Below are 22,627 nucleotides of genomic sequence, written 5' to 3' on the forward strand. Positions count from 1 at the left end.
GTCCACTATGGTGAGATTGACGTTGGCATCATCACCATCTTCTTCTTCTTCAGTAAGATAGGCTTCATGCTCTCTAAAGTCTCTATATGCCTTGTAATGCGCAACTAATTGTTTGCTTGCATTGCATTGCTTGAACCAATGCTCACTTGATCCACACCAATGACACATGTCATTGTGATTTCCTCCCCTTAATTGAGGTGCATTGTTTACACTTGGGTGTCGTCCCCTAGAGGAGTTGGCGCCATTCCCACGGCCTTGGGCGGCTCCTCCACGTCCTAGAGCCCCACGGCCTCCTTTCCCACGTTGCCATGTGTTGCCACGTGTTCGTCCTTCATTCTGACGATTACCTTCCTTTGTAGGGCGGTTATATGGACCAAAACGTCTGTTGTGTCCCTTATTTTTAGGGTTCCTCTCCTTGCGCCCTCCTTTGAGTGCATTATTATAATTCGCCTCTTGAACGCTCTTAGTTCCTATAGGCCTTGAATTATAATTCCTCACGAGGATATTATCATGTTTTTCAGCTACAGACATCACATTAATTAGCTGATGAAACCTCGTGATCCGTCTAGTATTGTATTAGGTTCGATATTGCTTTGATAGCAAAATTGCTGATACGGGGAAGGTGGAGAGAGTTTTCTCAAACAGTTCTTGCTCTGTGACAGGTTGTCCACAGAACCCCAACATGGTTTTGACATTACCATGAACCGTAGATTGCCCTATTGAACTTTCAAGTCGGGGAGGAGGGTATCCTCAACATTACCAAATCACTCTTCTAGCGCAACCCATAATTCTCTAGCATCCTTGATTGCCATGTACTCCAATCGGAGTGATTTATCCATGTGGCGTCTCATCAAGATGAGAGCGGTGGCATTATTCGTAGTCGTACGCTCAAATATGAGATCAGGGTTTGGTGCCTGAATTACAGGTAGGATCCCTTTTGAAGTGAGGTGGTTCTCAACATCCGTGACCCAACTATGATATTCTGAGCCAGTTGAGTCAAGGATAGGAAAGTCAAGCTTTGGCTTCGACATCCTGAAATAAGAAGAAGAAATATATTAGTTTCGGAGTTAAAACTTCCATGACAACTAATAAATAATAAGATTTCCGTGCTATGCTACCAAGAAATCGATTTCCAAGAATGATTGGATTAGACCGAAACAATGATGTTTATATGGTCATAAATCGATGCTTGCGGACGCTCTTAGTCCGAAGTCTTATGAACGCTCTTAGTTCGTTAATTGCTTGAATCCCCACGATTTCGCTTTTCAAGAATCGAACCCACGTTATAAGAAAGGTGGGATGTAGAAGAAGGGAGGTTGCAAGTCCCCGAAGAAAAAGAAGGAGAAATTAAAGTACGGAAAGCGGGAACTTTAATTATAAAAACTTACTTGTTAATTTGAAACTTGAAACCTTGATTCTTGGATTCTTGAACTTTTGGAAGCTTGGATTATTGTTGATCGATACTAAGTCGGGATTGCAGATACTGTTCGATCCTAAGCTAGGATTGCAGCCGGTTTGCAATCCTAGTCGTGGCAGATGGTTGAAACGCGGGGCTGCAGGGGCAGTAGACTGGCTGCAAGGCTGCAGGGGCAGTGCGCAAGGCAGCAGGGGCTGCGATGAGGCTGCAGGGGCAGCGATACAGAGTTGCAAGCGCACGGGCGCGCGAGGTGCAGCGAAGGGGCGAGTAGCGCGGGGCACGCGAGGGCAGACTGCAGCGAAGGCTCGGCTAGCTCTGGCTAGGGGCTGCGGTGGTGAAAGAAGATTTTCGGGTTTTGGTTTTTGGTTTTCTGTTTTGTGGTTAGGGCTTGTGCTGATAACGTGTTTAAGTAAAAGAGAATTCGAGAGAGATTGATGAGAGAATTGTATTTCATTATTGAGAATAGGAGCCCTATATATAGGGATTACAAAGTACATGTTCTAATGTTACAAGGAAAACTAATCCGATTAGGATTAGGAATTCTAGAACCTTCTCTCCTATTACTACCCCTAGTTTGATTAGGCACACACAAAACTGATTTTCCTTCAACAAAGGTCATCAATTATGTAGTTCAACAAACCATACAATAATGACTTGTCTCGAAGCACCATTAGAACTTAAAAGAATCCACTATATAGAGCACACTACCCTAGTACATCCCTCACTGGTATACAAAAGTACACAACACACCCTAGCATACCCGAAGAGGAATAAAATACTAGGATTCCTAGGATTCAAATCCATGTTGTAGCAAGTTTGATATTAAATCGATTTCCTTATGACATTAAGATAAAATACCTGTCTTTCGATCTCCAAGTTCAATGGAAATCCGCAATATGAAGACTACTTTTTATTGAAGTGATAATATAACATATTCTCATTCTATCCAGCACAGAACAGAAATGCTAATGTTTAGAACTGCAAATGAATAAAGAGCAATTTCAAATCACTTTACTTCGTAAGTTATAACACCCAAAATCTAACCGGGAAACTCGTCATAGGTCTCATATTGCTGAGTCTAGAAGAAGTCATGAAGATCAATATTATCACTGGAATTTTCAGTTTTTGTTCTCCCATACTCGACAGTTCCTTTTTTTGTTTTTTGTTTTCCCCTCCATATACCTACCCCAAATGAGGAATAAGAGAATGAGTAAACAAATAAGATAGAGAATGCAGGCAAAATCATAACCAAGGATCCCTCAGAACATTACATTTTTGTTACCGCGAGAAATTTTGGCAGCTGCAGATCATTTGATTGGAATGAAATATGGAATGGTACGCTTGATGATATGAATCATTTGAAAAATAAACGTATTCAGTCTGTAGCGGATCTTTAACAAGACCAATTCGGATTGACCCTCGATTATTTAGAAAATATGGTTAGAGGGACTGTATACGGATTGATATCCACTCCTCAGAATTTGGCAACTTCAAAATCAAGAGCGAGAGCAGTAGGTGACAGGCAGACCCTTTGACACCAAACTTCCAATTTCCCTTTATATATAGAGGAGAGAAACTCCCATCAGTCATATGCAAAGACTAGGAAACTGCAACCGTATCACACCAGGCCAATTTGACTCGAAGAAATGTAATGTAGGCTTTACGTACTAGTGAAAAAAAGTGTGATGTAGATATATATACAAGCACAATTAATTGTGCTGGTTATTGGGGAGAGTTTTAGCAGTCATACTTGTACAAGTAAAGGCAATATTGTAATAAAATCAGTTGCATAGTAGCATAATTTACATTAATGTAGGGCTTTCAGTGGGAAGGGCATTTCTTATATACACCATACACAGTGACACAACTTTCAAGTTCACTTACCGCAACTCCACTGCACATAAGTTTCATGAAGATGTATGGAACCTTCAAATCTTAAACATCACCGACATAGGATCTTAATTAAGATTCCTTTGTGCCAGGTCCTTCAGAAATAGAAGCAGTGCAAACAACAACCTGGGAGAGAGAGAGTTTTCAGCAAACAAAAGAAGATAAGTCACTTGAGTATTCAACTTGTGACACTATGCATGCGATAACGATCTTTTTTCCTTTACCGGATAGCCAATACCATCCGGCACCCAAAAAGCTAAATTCAGGAAACTCTAGCACATATGATTACATGTGATAATTATCTTCACTGACAATAGAATTTCACTAGATGGTGGGGTAGGGATATATATATATATATTTTTTTTTTTTTTAAATCTTTCATTAACAATAAATAACAATCGAGTAACACCCTTAAAACTGTAATGATATCTTCAGTCATCAACTTACTCGACAATGCCAAGAGTCAGCGAAAACTCCCACTCTTTCCAGTCAAGCCTGACTAAGAAAAACGCCTTTCCAAGAAACTCAATGATGATAAACTACAGAACATGCAGCAACATATAGTGTAAACAGATGGGAATGTTTATCAAGCTATATGACAGAAAAGAAAAGGAGTACAAAATGTTGCACCTGAATCAAAAGAATTATTCCAACTATTCCCAGAAACACAGAGTTAGCAGTAATCCATTTCAAAGGATGGTCCACTATACCAGTCTTTCGAACTCCGAATTCAATGGAAATCTGAGATATATATGAAGAAATTAGATTCGTTGAAGTGATAATAATGCAGCATATGGAATTAAATGGAAGAGAGCAGATCAGGAAATGCTAATGTTTAGAAATGCAAATGAAAAATTTCTTTTTCTTCAAATCATTTTGCTTTATAACATCCTAAATCAAAACGGGAAGCTTGTCATAGTCCTCATATTACTGACGGCATAGTAAGGTACCTTTTAGAAAAATTTAGACAGAAAAAAAATTCCTAAAAAAGTAAAAATGCAAACATAGGCAGCATTAGGAAGAGAACACACCAGGAAGTTGTGACGTCTAGAATCGCAAATGAATAATGAACTATTTCAAATCACTTTGCTTTATAACACCCTAAATCAAACCCAAAAGCTTGTCTTCTTTTTCTTTTGTTAAAAGGAAAAAAAAAAATTGACAGACCAAAAATTTCTAAAACAAGGCAGCTACTAGAATCCAACAAAGAAAAGGGAAATTACTTTCCATTTAACTAGTGAAGACCAAGTTACCTGACAAACAACAAATGTGTTGAATATCATTGTATTCTTCATTTTTGTGGCATGGTCTCTGGTATCATTTTTCAGTAAACTCCCTCCTTGAAAATTGATGACAAGCAGGGCAATAATTTGGTACAGAACCTGAAAGTTCCACACCACATTTACAGTAACAATTTATCAATAACACAACGCATGCGGTAATACTTTTTGTTGCTTTAGTTCAAGAAAAGAACATTTACCTGTGTCAACAGTCTCTTCCACTGAATATATTTTATAAGAGTTTGTCTGTAAGATATTGTAACAGAAGTGCATTACTAGAACCATCACAGAATTTGGTTTTGTTGATTATTTAACTCAAAATCGGGTCCAGTTTAAGCAACCATAGTCAAAGCAAGAACAGAATATAACTATATCAGTGAAAAGCAAAAGTGAAGAGACAAAAAAATAAGGGAATTGAAATTGGCACCCCCTTTTTACAAACCACAACCCCCTCCATAAGTAATGAGCATGAGGAAGATTATAGTACATCTGTTTTTGACTGGAGTTTGCTACCATTATATTTCTTTGCAAGGACAATCACTGAATAAAGATTTGAAAATAGACAGTTGGAGTTGGATTGATGAAGTACAATGTAGAGTTCCAAAACATGACACACACACACACACAGATTCTTATGTAGGGATCCTCAATGGAAACCAACCGATTCTACTTTACCATCAAAGAAATCTTACCCTCGGTCAATAGGGGGTACGTTCATCAGGTGATCAGCCGGAGATTCAGTAGCCAGTGCTAGTGGTCCAAGACCAAATATGATAAGATTCACCCACACAAACTGTGAAAAGGACCAGAAAACCAAATTAACAGATCCACATCCTTAGGTGCATCAATGGAGAGAAATAAACAGTAAGTGCAAGAAAAGGAGAGAACCTGCACAGCATTGAGCGGGATGTAACGATAGTAAACTGCCGCCATGCAGTTTATGGTTACTGCTACAATATTGACTGTAAGTTGCTGCTGCATAACTTTCAGAACCTTTTCATGCATCGATCGTCCCCATCTAAAACACTGAAGAATTTAATGTCATTGATGAATCAGCATTTTGAATTAATAAGAAGATCCAACATCCACAGACATAAAAACCATGTTGGGAGTAGGATACACTACACTAAATTATATTTTTGAATCGCATGCCTCATACGGTTTTAGAAAAAGTCACATCTTCTGATGTCAAGACTTTGATATTATGGCCACAGTGTGTCCAGACACCCAATAAACCAAACCGATATTGGCTAATCCTTTTTGGTTTCAGAATAATTGTTCAAATTTCAAAACAAGTCCTTACAAATTCCAGTGTAAACAGATAGAGAGCTTATTCTTGAATGAAGCATCCCATGTGCTAATTGCTACATATTAAAGTACTGCAGCTCACCATATATATCCAATCATCAAGTTTTGTGGCTAAATTGTGTTGATATTTCTTTTATCATGTATGGGCTTACTCTGGACCTCATTTGACTATTATAACAACTATATACTCTCATGTTTACTGGAATATCATTTGGTAAAGAAAATTCATCTAAGGCCTAATATATTGTATAAATTATCTTTAGCCAGCAAGACTTTCGCTGGAGTTATTTTCTGCTGATCACGACCTGACAACTGTCCTTCAAGAACACACCATTTTCTTTTTCTGGAAAGAATCTAGAAAGGAATAAGAGGTTCAAATTCTCCACCATTGGAGTTACAATTCCCTACTGAACAAATTTTAATTCAATCATTAATTCTCTCACGGACTTTGCATGTGGAGATTCATTTGAGCACATATAATGAAGAAAAGGAAGATAAAAAGCAACAGCAATGAATCACTCCGTACAAAAGAAACAAACCTTGGCTACTGTAGCAAAATTGTCATCCAAGATTATGATATCTGAACTCTCTTTAACAACTTCAGTCCCTTGAATACCCATAGCAAGACCAATGTCGGCCTAAATGTGAAAGAAATAGATATAACATATAAGAAACACCATCACGCATCACATGTCAGAATATAAATACACTGTTGGCTCACATCCTAACTTTATAGAAATAATATGGTAGTAAATCAACAAAATCTATCATGGTGACAAGCAGGATTGCAAGAATAAATATAGCTGCTAATATAAATAATAAGAAAAAAGCAAAAAGAAAAGGCCAAATACACCCTGTGCTCAATTTGCAACAGTATGACAGCTACATGAGCAATTGACAACATTAAAACATCAGGGCCTTAATCGAATGCGCGACAAAAACTCCATGGGTCATTTTCATAATTAGGGCTAAAGAAGGTCTAGCAAATAAGGAAATGTTCTCCAACCTCATGTAATGCATGAGCATCATTACTGACATATCCAGTGACAGCAACAATCTTTCCTCTTTTCTGCAGTGCTCGCACAAGCAAAAGCTTGTCATTGGGGGAAGACCGTGCCATTACCTACACTTGTATTGAATGATATATGTCCAATAAAAATTTCACAATACTTAATCCGAAATACCACCAATAATTAATATACTTATGAAGAATAAATATGTAGATTCTCTACCCACCAAAATCTTCTCTGCTAATCCTTCTCTCTGACTATCAGAAAGTTCTCGGAACACTTTTCCTTCAATAAGATTTTCCTCACTAACATCTGACCCATCAGAAGCAAGTATGCTACATTCCTTAGCAATTGCTTTTGCAGTTTGAGGATTGTCATGCGTAACAAGGCGTACCTATATATGGCTCATGATGTGGAAAATTTCTTCAGATCCAAATTATATTGAATTGAAAATTATTAAACCCAAGCACTCATGTATCTTTTTACAACTATAGTTTTCTTAGAAATCAAAATTATTTTTAAACATATGAGATCCTCAGAAAGCTTAAACATAGTTAATTAAACAAAAACAACTAATGATGAGGAAAGAAAAAAGCCTGAACAAATTATACATTGGTTCCAAAACAACTTCATTTTCAGATAACAGTGAAAATTATATCAATGGTTCAGTTTTCAAGAGAGAGAAAGAGATAAAAATCCAAATGACATTTCATACTAAAGTTGCTGCACCAAACAACGAACTGAAGAAAGTAGAGGCCCCAAGGAATCCATCTGTTAGGGATAAAAAGGAGTGGCAAATAATAGAGAAACTAGCAATTAGTAACAAAGAACTAAAATGAATGAAATCTAATAATGTGCAAATTTTGGAGTCTAACAAACTGGCGGATTTCTTAATTGTCTCTGATTGCCAACCAAAATCTAACAGAGGGACTAAATTCGTTCAGGCTTTTTTCTTTCCTCAACATGAGAAAAAAAAAAATGGAAGAACCCAAGAGAAAAGGACCGGAATCGTAGGGACTAACTGGCCACATTTCATAACAAAAAACAAAAAAAAATCCACTGTTAACGTACTCAATATACAGGCAATTGCACTAAATTCACACAAAAGTTTAGGTGGGAAAACATCAGTATTTTGGTTTTCTACAAAGAATTGCAGCCATGGCTTCTCAATCTAATTTGTCTTACCTGTGGCTTTGAAACACATTTGAATAAGAAACAAACCTCTTCATCCATACAAAAGAGTAGAAGCTTACATGGTAATTCTGTAATACGTTATAAACAATTCCCAACTAATACCTTAATGCCAGCTCTTTGCAATATTTCCACCGAGTCCTTGATCCCCGGTTGACTATCATCCTGCAATTTGTTGTCTACATAAGATAAACTAATACAGTAATATAAATTTAAAAAATGGAATAAAATCCCACCCCCACAACACAAAAAATGTAAGACGACAAGCCATATATTTAATACTGATGATGTTATAAACATTATACAATGAGAGCATACAGAAGCTGAAATGAAAAGAATTGACATCTCAACTGAAGCTCCCCCTTACCAAAAAGGGACCTTCTATTACAAATCACCTAAACCAATCATTTGTGTTCATTCATAGATGAACCAAAAGTGGAACAAATAAATAAATAAATAAAGACGGCCTGCCAATGGGGAAGTGGAGATGGAGACATTTAGAAACAAACAGACTAGTGACTAGAGGAATTATTCCGACCAAGGGATTAATTTTTCATTTTCTGAAACATTTGCTTTGTACGTTGCAAGACAGAAAAAACAATATATGTATGTGTGTGCACTTATGGAGGCATGCACTACCTTCATACCAACAACAGCTAGTAAAATGAGGTCATCCTCAGGTAGTTCCCACTGCGCTAGTTGTCCATTACTATTGATTAGAACATTTTCCAACTCAAGTGATCTATATGCAATAGCAACGCAATGCAAACCTCCAGAAGCCATATCCTCGATAGCTTTTTGAAAAAATGTTAACTGCAAAAGAGACATATGGTCATGAGAATCACCATTTGGAGATTTGGGATTTAAACAAAACCACCAAAAACATACAAAGCAGTAAAAATGTAAGTTTCAAGCGATATTTTAATCTTTAAGATGTCTTCCAATATCTGAACATTTAATACACTCACAATTTTATAGATGTGGATCTCACTGAAGAAGGTAGCAGAGCAATTAACTAAATACCATATAACTATTCCGTATAAGAAAACTATTTTCTCCAACCTTCTCATCATCCATTGGTAAAACCTGATCATTAGCCCCAATGTATCTTGTGCATGAGGCCAAGACTCCTTCAGCTGCCCCTTTCCAGTGTACATGAACTCGACCATGTGTCTGTGAATACAGAAATAAAAATTATCAAAACATTAATAACAATTTAACTCAGCCGTAAGTTACCTGCAAACAACTATGTTATAAAATGGTTTTCCTATCCTATAATATCATGCAGAACATAATCTATAGTTTTGTCATGATATGATGAAAAGTAATCCAAAATCCAGAGAATTGGGGTGGTGTGGCTTGATATGACCCATGAGAACTTAGATAACAGGATGTGAAAATCAGAAGATCCACCCAATGTATGTATGTAACTTGGCAATTTGTATTGGAAGCATTGCTTTCCATTTTAAAGGATGGAAGGGAAGATAAATGATTCAACCTAACAGAGAACAATTAGTTCAAATTACCAGATTAAGTGCAACACCACCTCGTTTTTTCTCTGAACTGAATGGCAAAACTTGCATAACTGGAGACTGAGACATTATATCATCAAAATTCATTCCCAGCTGCAAAGGTATCAGTAACTGATATTATTTACACTGATATTATTTACAAAGTATATAGTTTACATGAGAAGTGGAAATAGTGACCAAGTTAGACAACCTTGACTCCCCAATGCAGAATTGCCCTATCAATTGGTGATCCGGAAGCCTGAACATCACCACTCTACATATAAACATTAAATTTTTACATTTAAGTACTAAGCCTTTGCAATCACTAGTTTTGTAGATAAATATTACTAAGTGAAGTAGCAAAGATCTGTACCCCAAGCACAGATAGACTGCCACTCGTATTCTGAGCAATTCCTTCAACAAGTAAGGACGATAGTATCGGAGACAAGTTGCTTGTGCTGTCAGCAAAATTGATTTTCTTCTCACCAGCATAGGCCTCAGAAACAGTCATCTACAGTCATGATGAATATCGACAAGAGCATCGTTTAGTAGGAATTGAGGGGTTACCAAAAAAACAAACAAGGAAAAAATAACAATATCAATAACTGCCTTCTCCCTTTGTGGGAAAATTAGATACATGAGCTTGGTGTTTTTCGAAACAAATTTCTTGTTAGTTTCTGATTGTTTCTTACCTAAACCCTTGTGTTAGACCTTCAGTCAGGGCATCCTCCTCTCTAAATCAATTTCTAGAAATACCTTTGATGCAACCAATGGCCATGATTTGATCTTGTCAATTCTTGCTCACTGTTTTGTTAGACAAACAATTCTCTTTTTTGTAAAAACTATCCTCAAGGTTTTAACTTCATGATTGTACTATTAAGTTTATCTGTCTTATTGTGACTACTCGACTATAATCATAATAGGGAACTTTCAAGCTATAATAAAAATTATCCACCTGGTTCAAAGTTATTCCAGTCTTGTCACAAAGTGCATCATTGCATAAGGCCATGGTTTCACATACAGCTGGCCTCCGCACCTTCATTTCAAGTTCCATCCAAATATATGAATTTAATGCAAAGAATATTATTGGCCATAACAAAACTCAAGGGACCACATCCAATTGGGAAATGAAAGCATAACTTTGAACACCTACCAAGGCATTGTCTGCCTTCATCTTTTTCATTGTGCTGAGACGGCTGTGTCACAGTCAAAGACAATCAAAGTGACAGAAAAATCAAACTTAGAAAGCTGAATACATATGACAGAAACTTAGGAGACAATTTTTATTCATTTGTATAAGGATTAAAATCATAAAATGCTGCTAAGTTCTCCTCTTACTATTAAAAAGTCAATATATTTCTCGCTAACTCCATCCACCCCATGCCCACTAGATCTAAGAGTTGCACTTCAGGGTATGGCATTCTAAACAAGTAATGTGAACGCGATTACCTTTTCATACCACAATAGCTGACCAAATAATGGTAATTGAGATATACTTATCGTTTTAAAATAAATGGAAATTGTTCACAAATAGATCAACTGTCACATAATCTCAATTAGTGTTGATTCTTCGCATTTACTTATTTAGTCACCAGTTCATGATATAAAATAGGATGAGATAATTGGAAACGAAGTGCCTTAAAATCAATCCATTAAACACAAATCTATAACATCAATACTAAATGGTACTGACAAAAGTGGCATGCTAAGTATTAAAATCAGAGGACAGTATATCATCGATCAACAGGACTTGGATATGTGTATGTGCACATTAACACATGTGGATCAACTGGCATAAACATGCAGATTGATTGGGATGTGTTAATTTGCACATCCACACTTGCCAATTCCCTCTTCAGAACCATTGATCAAGCCATTATTGAATCAGGTTAGTGCATCAATTGCAAACAGGTTTGAACTTTGAAGTAAAAAAAATTCGGACCTATTTTAACATGAACTGTCGGGCAGACTTACCTTATGTTGAAAGCTGAAGGAAGCACTTCAGGTAATGCAACGACAAAAATGGCAACCTGAAATGTTCACTTATCAGTCAACAGCAAACCTTTACACACACACACACACATATAATACACACACACATAACGCAACCAAGCATATAGATAGACATACTGCAATGGTACTAATTCTAATCACTTCTTCAAGTGTACTTCCAGGTTCAGGACTTCCATTTGATGAATTATCACCAGTAAAGAAGTCTCTGCAGAAATAATATTTTATGTGATTATAGTACATTCTATGGAAAGATGGGGGAGTTGGCCAAATTAATCTGGAGGTTCAATACCTGAACCAAACAACATATGCAACAATGGCAGCACCCATGAATCCGACAGCACCCATGAAAGTAGCAACCTCCTTTAAAAGCACCTATGTAGAGTCCTCTATGGTTTGGTATATCTCGCATTTACAAATTAAAAGAATAAAATCTGTTACAATAATAGTTGAGTTTGCTGACCTGCAAGGGGGTTTTATTCTCGGTGTCTTTTGAATAAGTGTTAGCCCTGAGAATTCCTGATTCAGTACATTTCCCAACCCCAGTTACCTGATAAAAGAAACCCTCAGTGACAAAGGAAAAATGCAATCCTGCCAAAAATAGACAAGCAACACGCATTCATGGTTTGATATAATCTTTTGAATGGATCTGGAGAAACTACATAGCTACCCGTGACAAAGAGGAAAAAGTAACAAAAGCAATTAAGAACCAATGAGGCAAAGATCACACAAATATATCAAAAAAGTATGTCAGAGCAGTAGAAATAGTAATAAAAAATGACCATATAAGTGACATACAAAGGATAAGGCTCTTTGTTGGTAGGGGGTGGGTGCTATAATTATGGGGGGATTTAGCGCCATTGGCCCTATAGAGCTCCTACATATTAAAACTCCAATGACCCAACCTAATCACTTCTCTATTAAAGTACATCCTGCTTCATATTCTGCACTACACAGAAAATCAGGTAGGACTTCCGTATAAGTTTCCAATGATTACGGCTTCATAACTAAAGACACTGACCTATTTCCATTAATGATTTCTCTCAGTCAGTGCAATTAACTTTAACAGTGCTCTTGGACTCTTAAGAAGCTCAACCACATATAAACCACTATGTATTATTGATTCCACCCAAAGATACACTCACTAGAATATACTCTAAGTGGAAAACTTGATTCTAATCCTTAAACAGAAAAGTATAATCTTTCCTTTGTAGTTTGGGTCATGTTCCCAGTCTATTGGTAGCATTTGTATGTGATGCTTGTGTGCAAGGGTTAATGGTATTGTTTGTGTTTACTAGGAACTAATTACAAATTAAACCACCTATAGATGAGTAAAATTTATGCTACATTTTATGGCAGAAATTTCTATGCTTCAGGACAACATGTACAACTTTTATAACATTTGCAACTTTAACGAGCTTTATGAATTGGTCTTTTTCAACAATCCTGACAACTATCCATTTGGTTACACAAGCAAATCACATCATATGAATCTTTCAAGACAGTGTCCTGTACACAGAAGAAAAATCTGAAATCTTTACCAGCATAGTAGCACTGCCATGTGCTACTTTCCAGCCAGATCGTAGAAATGGGTTCCTTGAATCCTTGTGAAACTGCAGAAATGAAATATTGTACTCACAAGAAAAAGAACAGAAAAAAAAGAAAGAAAAAAATGGACAAGTTCAAATTAAACAAGGATCCTGAACAAGCATGAAGGCTCACAATCTTGCTCTCTCCAGTGACTCTACTCTTATCAATTGCAAGTGAGCGACCACGGATTAAAATGCCATCAGCAGGGACCTAGGGATACATCACCGAACCAACACATTTTGCATTTAAAATGAAATTCAGAACATATAACAGAATACATAAAACAGGAGTCATGTAAAGTATTACTCGTATTATAGTCCAAAGATAATGTGAGATGATGTGGCAATATCTTAGTGAGACGAAAAAGGAACAAACTAATTAACAACAAATCAGTTTTGGTGTGTTTCAAGATTAACTCTTAATGAATCTACAAACCTCATCACCAGTCTTAAGAGGTAGAACATCACCAACAACAATATCACAATTAGAAACCACAACTTGTCGACCAGCTCTAATAACCTGCAGAATCAGAGAATGAGCCCAAAAGTTAACAATTAGGTGAAAGGTTAGGTATATATCGTTATACACAGGTACTGTCACATTAGCAATATGCAAATAGAGTAAAACTATTTCAAGTGAGGGAAAAACAATACAAAATTAATGAATACATTTTATAAAAATTATTTAGTATTACTCGATGGATTACAATATGGACTACCAACTAATTCTACTACCTTCGGTAATTACTCAAATTGCTTATCTAAATTCTTAAAAATTAAGATCCTCAAGCAAGAGATTGATGATGGGAGACATTGACTAGTACATGACCCAAACTGGTTCACATTCAGCAGCCAATATTTGATAAATCCTATAGCTACATTCCTCACTCTCTCTGGATACTTTGAATAACTTGGTCAATTTTGATGAGGTTGATATACTATCCCACTTAGTGAAGCCGTAAAAATTTACTTCCCCATCGTTTTCCACAACACCCGGACACATATTCTGGCTTTCCAAGAATGTAACCTAAAGAATAAAGCATATCACTAAAGGAAAATGATGATGAATGTGAGACTTATCTGCCTCTGCTCAGGGTAAGATTACCCCTACTACTTCATGTGGTGCACAGAAAAAGGATGTCATTTCAATACCTGTCAAGGCAGTCTCTTAAACCTTTACTTGATTCAAATTTCAAAGCATGCTATCCCAAATTAGGATATCAAATATGCAGGGATTTCTCATTTATACAAACAGTAACTACTCCAGAATGTGCTCCCTAGAAGCAACAACATTGTATCCACTTTTGAAATGATTGCAGATCAATCAAACAATTCACAAACAAATACACAATCCTAAAGATTCTCACCCACAAACAGATCTTCCAAATATATCCATGCCCATCAATCGATCCAATGCACATTGATGAAATATTATCACTCTCCATTCTCCACACAAGAGCAGGAAGACTACAGAGAATTTGAAATCGTAGCCTCAACTGAGACTTGGATGCTGATGCACCTGGAAGATTCAGTTGAACAAAGTTTGAACACTTTCTACATTGAGGTGGAATTCTATGGATTCGGATTCTGGAGGTAAAGATATAGTATTCCCGAGTCCCGACCCCCGAACTATAGAATACGGGTACGAGAGTGTACGAGGATTTTTCTTTTTTTTCCTCATTTTTAACGGAGGAACCCGAGATAAAGCCAAATTAGACTTTTTACGAACATTCTAAAATTCAAGAATTGGCCACCCTAACTTATATTACTCAAAATATAAAGTTTTAGGAGGGTATCACTAGTGATTGTCCTCTATGTTGAGTGTGACATAAACTCATTTTGTCAACTTCCACTACAACAATACTAGGCAACAGCCACTGACCCATTGCCACATAATGAATGAACTGTGAGAATTGGGGTCATACCCACTGCTCTTCAACATGTTGGTGCCCATATCTCTCACGTACATGCATGAAGTGTGGCTTATGTATTATTTTATATTTATTCAACTGTTCTTTCCTCGAAACACGTATGACAGGGCCCACCACTACTACAAATTTTGAAATTTTCCTTAAGCCTCGGTTTATTGCTTAAGGCTCGGTTTACGGTGGGAACTCTATCTCATTATATATATATATATATGAAACCCTTGTCTCCCTCAGACAAAAAAAAAAAAAAAAAACTCTTGTCTCCCTTGTTTCTCTCTCCTTAGCAAGAGGGCCGACTCTTTTTTCTTCTCCATCTCATCTCCATCTGAACACCAAATTGATGGCCACTGCGATTCTTGTTTCTCTGATTCTCAGCGATTCTTTTTGTTGTCTATTCATTTATTCAATTTTTATTTCCTCTGCTTATGAATTTCTTCCTCTGGGTGGAGTTAGGGTTCGGAGGACAGGAAGAAAGTAAAGAAGCATCCAATCTGAAACCAAAATTCGGATTGCACGGGCTCTTCGTCTTCGACTGGATATGCAAATTAGTTTCTATTTCCACCAACTTGTTGATCTTCTCTCTATGTTTTTAAAGCTTCAATCTTTAAGCTTGCATGTTACAAATCTTGAATGTTTAACTCTGATGGAATTTTGTTTATGTGTTTTTGAGAAATTTGGGTATTATTTGATTTAGGATTACGGTAAATTGAAGTTTTGATTTGCTTGATTTTGGAGGAGAGAGTTGCATCGGTGATTCCGAAGACGATGACAGCGAGGAAGAGGATGAGGTCATTAGCCGAATCTTTGAGTTAACACTGCAGTACATGTGCATCTTCTAAAAATGGAGTGATGGTAAGTCCTTGTCCGGTCCATATTCTGAAAAGTAGATCCTTATTGTGAATACTGCAGAACATGGTTATCAATTGCTTTATCCAAGATCCCATTAAAGGTTAATTGGAATCTCTGTGAACATTAACTTATATTGAATCAAAGTTTGTTCTATCTAATTACATAAGGGATCTTCCCAGGGCTAATCAATTGTACTATTCTTAGTTAGTAAGCTGTAAGGGAAAAGTGAATTGGTCAGTGAATCTTACTCACTGTTGTAATCTGGTTGGTTCTTGGATTGTGATTAGAACAAAATGGTTTGGAAGTAATCATGTATTGTTTGGCTTATTTTGTTGCTTTGTGGCAGATGAGTTATCCAACCAAAATAAAGAAACATCTTTGACTTCAAATCCTGTTGCTTTGTGGCAGATGAGTTTTTTTATTTTCAATAACTATTATGTCATTGTAAGAGCAGTTTGTTTTCTAGTTTTCGTAGTTATAGATTCTTTTTTCAATTGGTTTTCAATTGTTGTATTGCCTCAAGTAGTTTGTTATTGTTAATCATGTTATGAAGGACCTCTTTTATTCTAAGTTGTTTGGTTTCATAATTTCTACTGATTACCATTTGTCTTATGTAATTTGCTTGGTTTTCAATTTTCACTAGCCTTGATCATGAAGTATTTTCTTCTCTTGTTTTGACCAATGTTTTGCTCTTAAAACATGCGAGACCTTAATCGCCATTTGCATACCCTGTACTCTACTTGTTGCAACCTTTTTTTTTAGTGTTTATGAAATAAGAAGGGCTGTTGCAGGGTGTTATTTACTTGTCCTTCATGGTACTCACATATCTCATATTGCTTTTTTCTGTTTGTTTTTCTTAATTAGATTCTTGGTTCATATGTATGTAGAAAAATACTAATGGAGGTGTAAACCCAGACCGTTGCAAAATGTTTGAGCTTACCCATGTCCACGATAATGAAAAACCTGATGAACTGAATTCTAAAGCTATTGTAAGCATCACTTATGACTTCTTGACATATTATTTTCAAGTTCTTAAGCATACTCAACATTGATATTGTACTTACTGTGACCAGTTGTACCAATTGTTTGATATAGGCCTTGATGAAGGACAAGATTGACAAGATGAAGACTACAAAGAGGGCATCCCAACTTCCAGAGGTTCTTAATGATTTTGAAATCAATGAAGTATATGCGTCTGTGCTTGGAAAAGAGACACGTGGAGGGGTGCGAGGATTTGGCATTGGAGCCATACCTGAACAAGTTCCTGGTGTACTAGTGCAGAAGAGATGTGTTCATTTAGAGGTACAAGCAATGAGAGAACAACATGAGCTTGAGATTGAAACGATTCGGAAGGAGAACCAAGAAAAGGAAGATAAGCAGAAATGAACAAACAAAGGGTGGTTCTGCAGCTTTAAGAACGAAGGGTGGTTCTCTCCAACCATCGATGAGCCATATTCAATCTTCATATGAGCAGAACTTGGATGATGTTTACATACCACATTGCTCTGAAGAATTGCAGCAGCAAGTTACCAGAAATTGAGGCACACTTCAGACTTCACCTTTTGGTTAGTAACAATTGTGCTTAAGGCCTCTGTGTTTTTGTTGTTTTGGACTTAATCTATGATCTCTTTAGTATATTGGTGGTAGCTACCTGATCATGGGATAAGTGCACAGAGGCTTTTAAGTTTAGCTTCATAGGAAGATTTAGGTTTTGGATGTATATTTGTGAAGTCTGATTTAGTTTAATAGTGTTCAACTACTATTTGGACTCTATGGTAGTTTGTGTATATCTGTCAGGTATTGTACCTGGAGTGGTTAATGTAATATAAAAGTATTAAATGAAGGATTCAATATGCTTTTGTAATTAGGCTGTTTTTTTGTATTTTTTTTCTGGTATTTTGAATGAAGGCCACGGGCCAATTTGAATTCATGATTAACCAAAAAATAAAAAAGAAATTAAAGTATTTAGGGGGACCCACCAGATGGTGTAATTAAACGAAAGAAGAAGCAATTAAAACTAATTGCTAGACACACACACAATCGTGGGTTTTGCAGTTACATGGCCCACCACAATAACAAATTCATTGTAGCCCACAGAAGCATGTAAACGTGACTGCATCAGACCATTGCAACTGGCCTACAGAGCACTGACCCATTTAAAAGTGGCTGTAATGTGGCAATGGGTCATAGACACACACATATGTGGCCTTTGGCCCAAACTTGTCACCAATAGTGTATGTGGCTATTGTCCTAAATTGTAGTGGTGTTCAATTGCTCATGAACTCTTGTGTAGATAGAAAGCCAATGAACATGCACAAAGTGCATGTGAATTGGCTATACTTAAAATATGATAACATATGTCATCAGAAAATGTTTGTTGAGCCTATTTACAACGATATAAGAGTCAATAATCGAAGATCAAAACCAAATTCAAAAAGGTTAATATGTTTCAACACTCATGTTAGACCAAATGATTGCAAATGAGTTTCAATACTTATGTCAAACAACAAGGTATAAAAAACGATGTGTAATAATATGTGTGTGTGTGTGTGTGGGGCCCTTCCACTAACAGATCCCTTTTTTGGTCTTTTCTAAGGATAGGGTATTAGACCAACTTTTCGATTACATTTCGCAATCTCAACCGTTCAGTTTTTAGGTCCTAATATGTAGATTACTTCTGCAAATTTTCAGTCAAATCGGTGATCGTGAATGTATCGAACTAGATTAAATCAATGGATGAACCGAATCTGCCCAACCTGAACCGTTCATACATATAATTGTAAATCATTGTTTTGAATGCCTTAACGATAATCAATTTGGCTGAAAATTTGTAGAAGAGATCTATACATTAGGACCTAAAAACTGAACGGTTGAGATGCTAAAATATGATTGAAAAGTTGGTCTAATGCCCTATCCCTAAAAAAGACCAAAAAATGGATCCCTCACTAGAAGGGCCCTGTATATATATATTAAACGATGAGTAATAATGGGTGTGTGTGTGTCTATAGACACACATGAAGTTGCTAAGACGACCGTAATAACCAACATTTTTTTTTTTTGCTGGTTACATTGTAAGAGATTGAATTTTTTATTTAACCTAATTTTCCATTCTCCCTTACCAATTGAACCAAACCTCATGAGATTTGTGATAACCAACAATTTAACCGAAAGGACGAACATTGACTACCTTCAAATCAATAAACAGAAAACAGAAACGAAAATCATACATATAGAGAAGAATAGGACAGGGAAACACACCTTCAATTTTATGTTTCTGATTTCCTCCGTGATAATCATATGCTGGAACTGACGAGCTTGAATATACTCAGATAAGACTGTAAACAAAAGATGCCAGCAGAAAGGAATCAATAAAATAATAAATGTTAATTGTTTCTTTGTCTGGGTTAGTAAATGTTAAATGAAAGTGTGAGATAAGATAATATCTGTAAGATAGGTACATGCTACAACAACATATTGATTAAAAGTTAATTTAATACCTGTGATAAGAATGAACATGGCAGCTGCAATAGCAACGCTGAACACATCGTGCCATCCCAGCTTTTTAGTCTGGAAGCAATAGAGAAAACACAAGCACAAGAGATGTAAAGCAAATTGTTGATATTTGAAATACAACGAAATAGATAGCTAGCTAGCTAGCATAACAATCCATGACTAGGGTTCAGGCAAGAAATAAAAGAGAGGAGTATAAGCTGTATAGCCGACCGGAAATAAATTGAAGACAATAGCTCTGCTACATTAACCTAGCTGTTTAAGTATATATGGAGGCATGGAGCTGAAACGTCAATTTAGTAAAATCTTCGACCATGATACTAAAATCTCATTTACTTTTTTTTTTTTTGGCTTAAAAGTATGGATCTGAAACGTCAATTTAGTAAACAGAACCTTTTCTTTGTTTTTGGACCAAAAAAATTTCCTTTGTCACATCCCACTGTGTGAGAATACTTTTTTTTATTACATAAAACCTAAACAATGGATTCAAATTTGCTCACCACCAATACTTTGGTGGTGATACCACCACTCAATACAAAACTGCCATGTGTTATAAAACACAATTATAGTTAATCATGATATTTTATTAAAAAATTATATTTTAAGTATTCAATTAATTTTATATGACGTGGCAAGTTTTAATAGGGTGGTGATATCACCACAAAATAAAAATTGTGAGCAAATTTGAATCCCCTAAACATTCAACAACTAACGGATAATGAGTCGTAAGTCGAACTAGAACTCCCACTTTGTGAGAGTACTAAAAACTAAATTAATTTAACGCAATTAATTAGGCATTTAAAGACTCCAAGCTCACCTCTTCCAGAATACCCATCACAACAGAACCCATAAAAGCAATCACCAAAACGATCCGAGTAAAATCGTACAGAGCTTCCCGAAGACATGTCTATCAGATATGCAGCAGGAGAAAACAATTGAAAAGAAAAAAAAAAGATTAATTATAATAGCATAATGCATCACTTCTTCTTTTTCTTCTTATTCCAAATGTAGGAAATTCAAAAGTACGTGCACAACTATAACAAACTTACCCAGCGGCTCATTGCTGTTTTTGGAGGATATATGTTTGATCCAAATTTAATTGTCCGCTTTAGTAAATCATCCCCATCAATTCCCTTGTCTAAATCTGTTTTCAGTAAATCTGCCAAGCCTTCCTTCTGGTGTAAAGGAACAACAAAAGATGTTATAAGTTACAATATCTTTTAATCTAGCTCATATATAAACATAAACAAAGCATGGCATTCGTTCTCTGTTGCACTTGCCCCCCCATATTGCTGCAGAGCATCAACATCACTACTCCTCGTCAAACGAGCAAGTTCATCTGGTTCAATTGGAAAATAATCACCAGACCCTAACAACCAGAATTAACAAGTTGATTACAAAACAATATTATTATAGATGAAATCCATCGTAAAGACTAGTCTTGAAAAGCAGAAGCTTCAGGATAGGAAATACCTTTCACTTGATCTGCAACTTCTTTGAAGATAGCCGCAGCCTAATACAAAAACAAAACATTATACAGCAGAGAGCACTGTAGGTAAGACAAATAGTTTCAGATCACAAAACGTACTCGTAGGGCTTGGGTATGTGCTCTAAGTAGTTTCCGTGCTGCCTGCTTCTTTTCTTCTGCCTTTTTCAGGACTAGTGTGTGACGGAATCGGTGCAATGCTTTCAGATATAGTTTCGCTTGCTACAAATGAAACAATATTCAGTTCAGCACAAGTTTTGAAAAAGAGAATTCTAGGACCTAGTTTCCAACAACTAAGAGCCCGTTTGGTTTGAAGATAACTAGTAGGGAAGTATATGGAAGGGATATAGAGGCCGGAGAGTAGGGAGCAAATGTATTCATTAATGCAGAAAACGAAAACTGGCATGGAAAGTACAAATCACTTCAAATAGTTTTTTTTTTTTTGCCAATATTTCATTTCATACATTCTTTGACATTTTCTCCCTCCTTTCTCCGATCCATTTCTCCCATATGCTTTATGAAACGGGCCCCAAGTGTACTAAGCATCGATCCGACATTGATTCTCCTATTTAAAACCAAAATAAAATGAACCTGAATGCCTAAGCTAGCTGATATATCACGTGTATAACGGAAACCAGTTTGGAATATTCTAGAAACAAAGCAGATGGATCGATCAACAGAAATATAAGCTTCACTATATACATTGCACAAGAAAGAACAAAAGTATAATGGAAACCAGTTTGGAAGCTAGAAATAAAACACAAAGGATCGATCATCAGAAATATAAGTTTCACAATATATATTGAACGACTAGAGAGAACATAGATATCACTGATATGGGCAAACTACCACTGCAACAAATATGTTAGGACAGTTAATTAACAGAAATTACGAGTGAGCAGTCATGCATGATACTCGATCGACGTTGATTGGAGAATGCTACATAATCTACGTACATAATTAACTAAAAAGCGTGCAAGGTGCATGAAGCAAGAAAATGTGGTATGGTTGAGTCAGAGAATGAGTTGGTCTAATCTGTTAGCATGCACAATATTTACATGGACATAGCATTTTATGCTTATGAAGACTCATATATAATGATAAAGCTCGCCTTCCCATGTTGAGAATGAACAAAGCTCTCTCTGACTAACTGAGATACTCACTGCAGCTACAGATAATGCATCCACGAAATCTAACTCTGATCTATTAATGGACACCCTCATACACATAGGCGCACGCACGCGCGCGCGCACACACACATTTGAACACATCAACAAGAAAGCATATTCTTTAAATTATAAACCCATCTAGGCACCCACATGTATAATAATTACTTGGTTATTAGGGTACATCTACAAGTTGAAAAATTGACCTAATTAATATCAAATCCCCTGTTTGATAAAATGTTAAGCACTAATAGTAATTAAGCATACAACACCGGAAAAGAAACAAACCAGCTAGACTTAGTAATGGACAAAATTATATAGATATATAGAACCCCTGGAGTAAAATATAGACAATATTAATTCCAATTAGCTGGCCACATAGAAGTGCAAGATGAAGACTATGCAAGAGAAATATGAATCAATTTCACCCACAAAATAATTAATTTTGCAACAAAATAAGACAATTAAAATTGAGGTACGTA

General features: G+C 36.3%; 2 protein-coding genes across 16 annotated transcripts in view; one reads left to right on the plus strand and one right to left on the minus strand.

The window, feature by feature from the left end:
- Positions 1-2,441: 2,441 nt before the first annotated feature.
- LOC133709239 (calcium-transporting ATPase 8, plasma membrane-type-like) overlaps positions 2,442-22,627 on the minus strand; it is a 48,187-nt gene continuing 28,001 nt past the window's right edge. For 11 of the 15 annotated variants that reach the window (XM_062134908.1, XM_062134909.1, XM_062134907.1 and 8 more), the window contains 32 exons: positions 21,082-21,201; positions 20,967-21,006; positions 20,774-20,862; positions 20,543-20,668; positions 20,311-20,400; positions 19,481-19,550; positions 19,242-19,318; positions 13,643-13,726; positions 13,340-13,417; positions 13,159-13,230; positions 12,081-12,167; positions 11,910-11,992; positions 11,738-11,825; positions 11,582-11,637; positions 10,761-10,803; positions 10,563-10,643; positions 9,981-10,118; positions 9,819-9,881; positions 9,623-9,721; positions 9,159-9,269; positions 8,736-8,909; positions 8,202-8,261; positions 7,132-7,299; positions 6,902-7,018; positions 6,435-6,533; positions 5,476-5,613; positions 5,280-5,380; positions 4,788-4,833; positions 4,561-4,689; positions 3,938-4,048; positions 3,755-3,846; positions 3,089-3,433 (listed from right to left, as the gene is read on the minus strand). In XM_062134908.1, coding sequence (XP_061990892.1) covers positions 3,376-3,433; positions 3,755-3,846; positions 3,938-4,048; positions 4,561-4,689; positions 4,788-4,833; positions 5,280-5,380; positions 5,476-5,613; positions 6,435-6,533; positions 6,902-7,018; positions 7,132-7,299; positions 8,202-8,261; positions 8,736-8,909; positions 9,159-9,269; positions 9,623-9,721; positions 9,819-9,881; positions 9,981-10,118; positions 10,563-10,643; positions 10,761-10,803; positions 11,582-11,637; positions 11,738-11,825; positions 11,910-11,992; positions 12,081-12,167; positions 13,159-13,230; positions 13,340-13,417; positions 13,643-13,726; positions 19,242-19,318; positions 19,481-19,550; positions 20,311-20,400; positions 20,543-20,668; positions 20,774-20,862; positions 20,967-21,006; positions 21,082-21,201 — 2,988 coding nt within the window. In that variant the 3' untranslated portion in view covers positions 3,089-3,375. Of the gene's footprint in view, positions 2,600-2,688; positions 2,972-3,088; positions 3,434-3,754; positions 3,847-3,937; positions 4,049-4,560; positions 4,690-4,787; positions 4,834-5,279; positions 5,381-5,475; positions 5,614-6,434; positions 6,534-6,901; positions 7,019-7,131; positions 7,300-8,201; positions 8,262-8,735; positions 8,910-9,158; positions 9,270-9,622; positions 9,722-9,818; positions 9,882-9,980; positions 10,119-10,562; positions 10,644-10,760; positions 10,804-11,581; positions 11,638-11,737; positions 11,826-11,909; positions 11,993-12,080; positions 12,168-13,158; positions 13,231-13,339; positions 13,418-13,642; positions 13,727-14,573; positions 14,726-19,241; positions 19,319-19,480; positions 19,551-20,310; positions 20,401-20,542; positions 20,669-20,773; positions 20,863-20,966; positions 21,007-21,081; positions 21,202-22,627 lie in introns of those variants that run through there. The other 4 variants (XR_009846184.1, XM_062134913.1, XM_062134914.1 and 1 more) reach the window with 4 other exon arrangements.
- Positions 15,388-19,206, plus strand: LOC133712096 (uncharacterized). Its single transcript, XM_062138178.1, has 3 exons — positions 15,388-15,986; positions 16,871-16,972; positions 17,079-19,206. Exons 1-3 carry the CDS (start codon positions 15,984-15,986, stop codon positions 17,367-17,369), a joined length of 396 nt encoding a protein of 131 aa, XP_061994162.1. The 5' UTR covers positions 15,388-15,983; the 3' UTR covers positions 17,370-19,206.

This window comes from Rosa rugosa, chromosome 5 (genome assembly GCF_958449725.1).
Source record: "Rosa rugosa chromosome 5, drRosRugo1.1, whole genome shotgun sequence".
NCBI lineage: Eukaryota > Viridiplantae > Streptophyta > Magnoliopsida > Rosales > Rosaceae > Rosa > Rosa rugosa.

Bases quoted from the DNA above. Each gene is read 5' to 3' on its own strand.
- LOC133712096 (XM_062138178.1), top strand. The intron at 16,973-17,078 runs GTAAGCATCACT...TGTTTGATATAG, and splicing joins AACTGAATTCTAAAGCTATT to GCCTTGATGAAGGACAAGAT.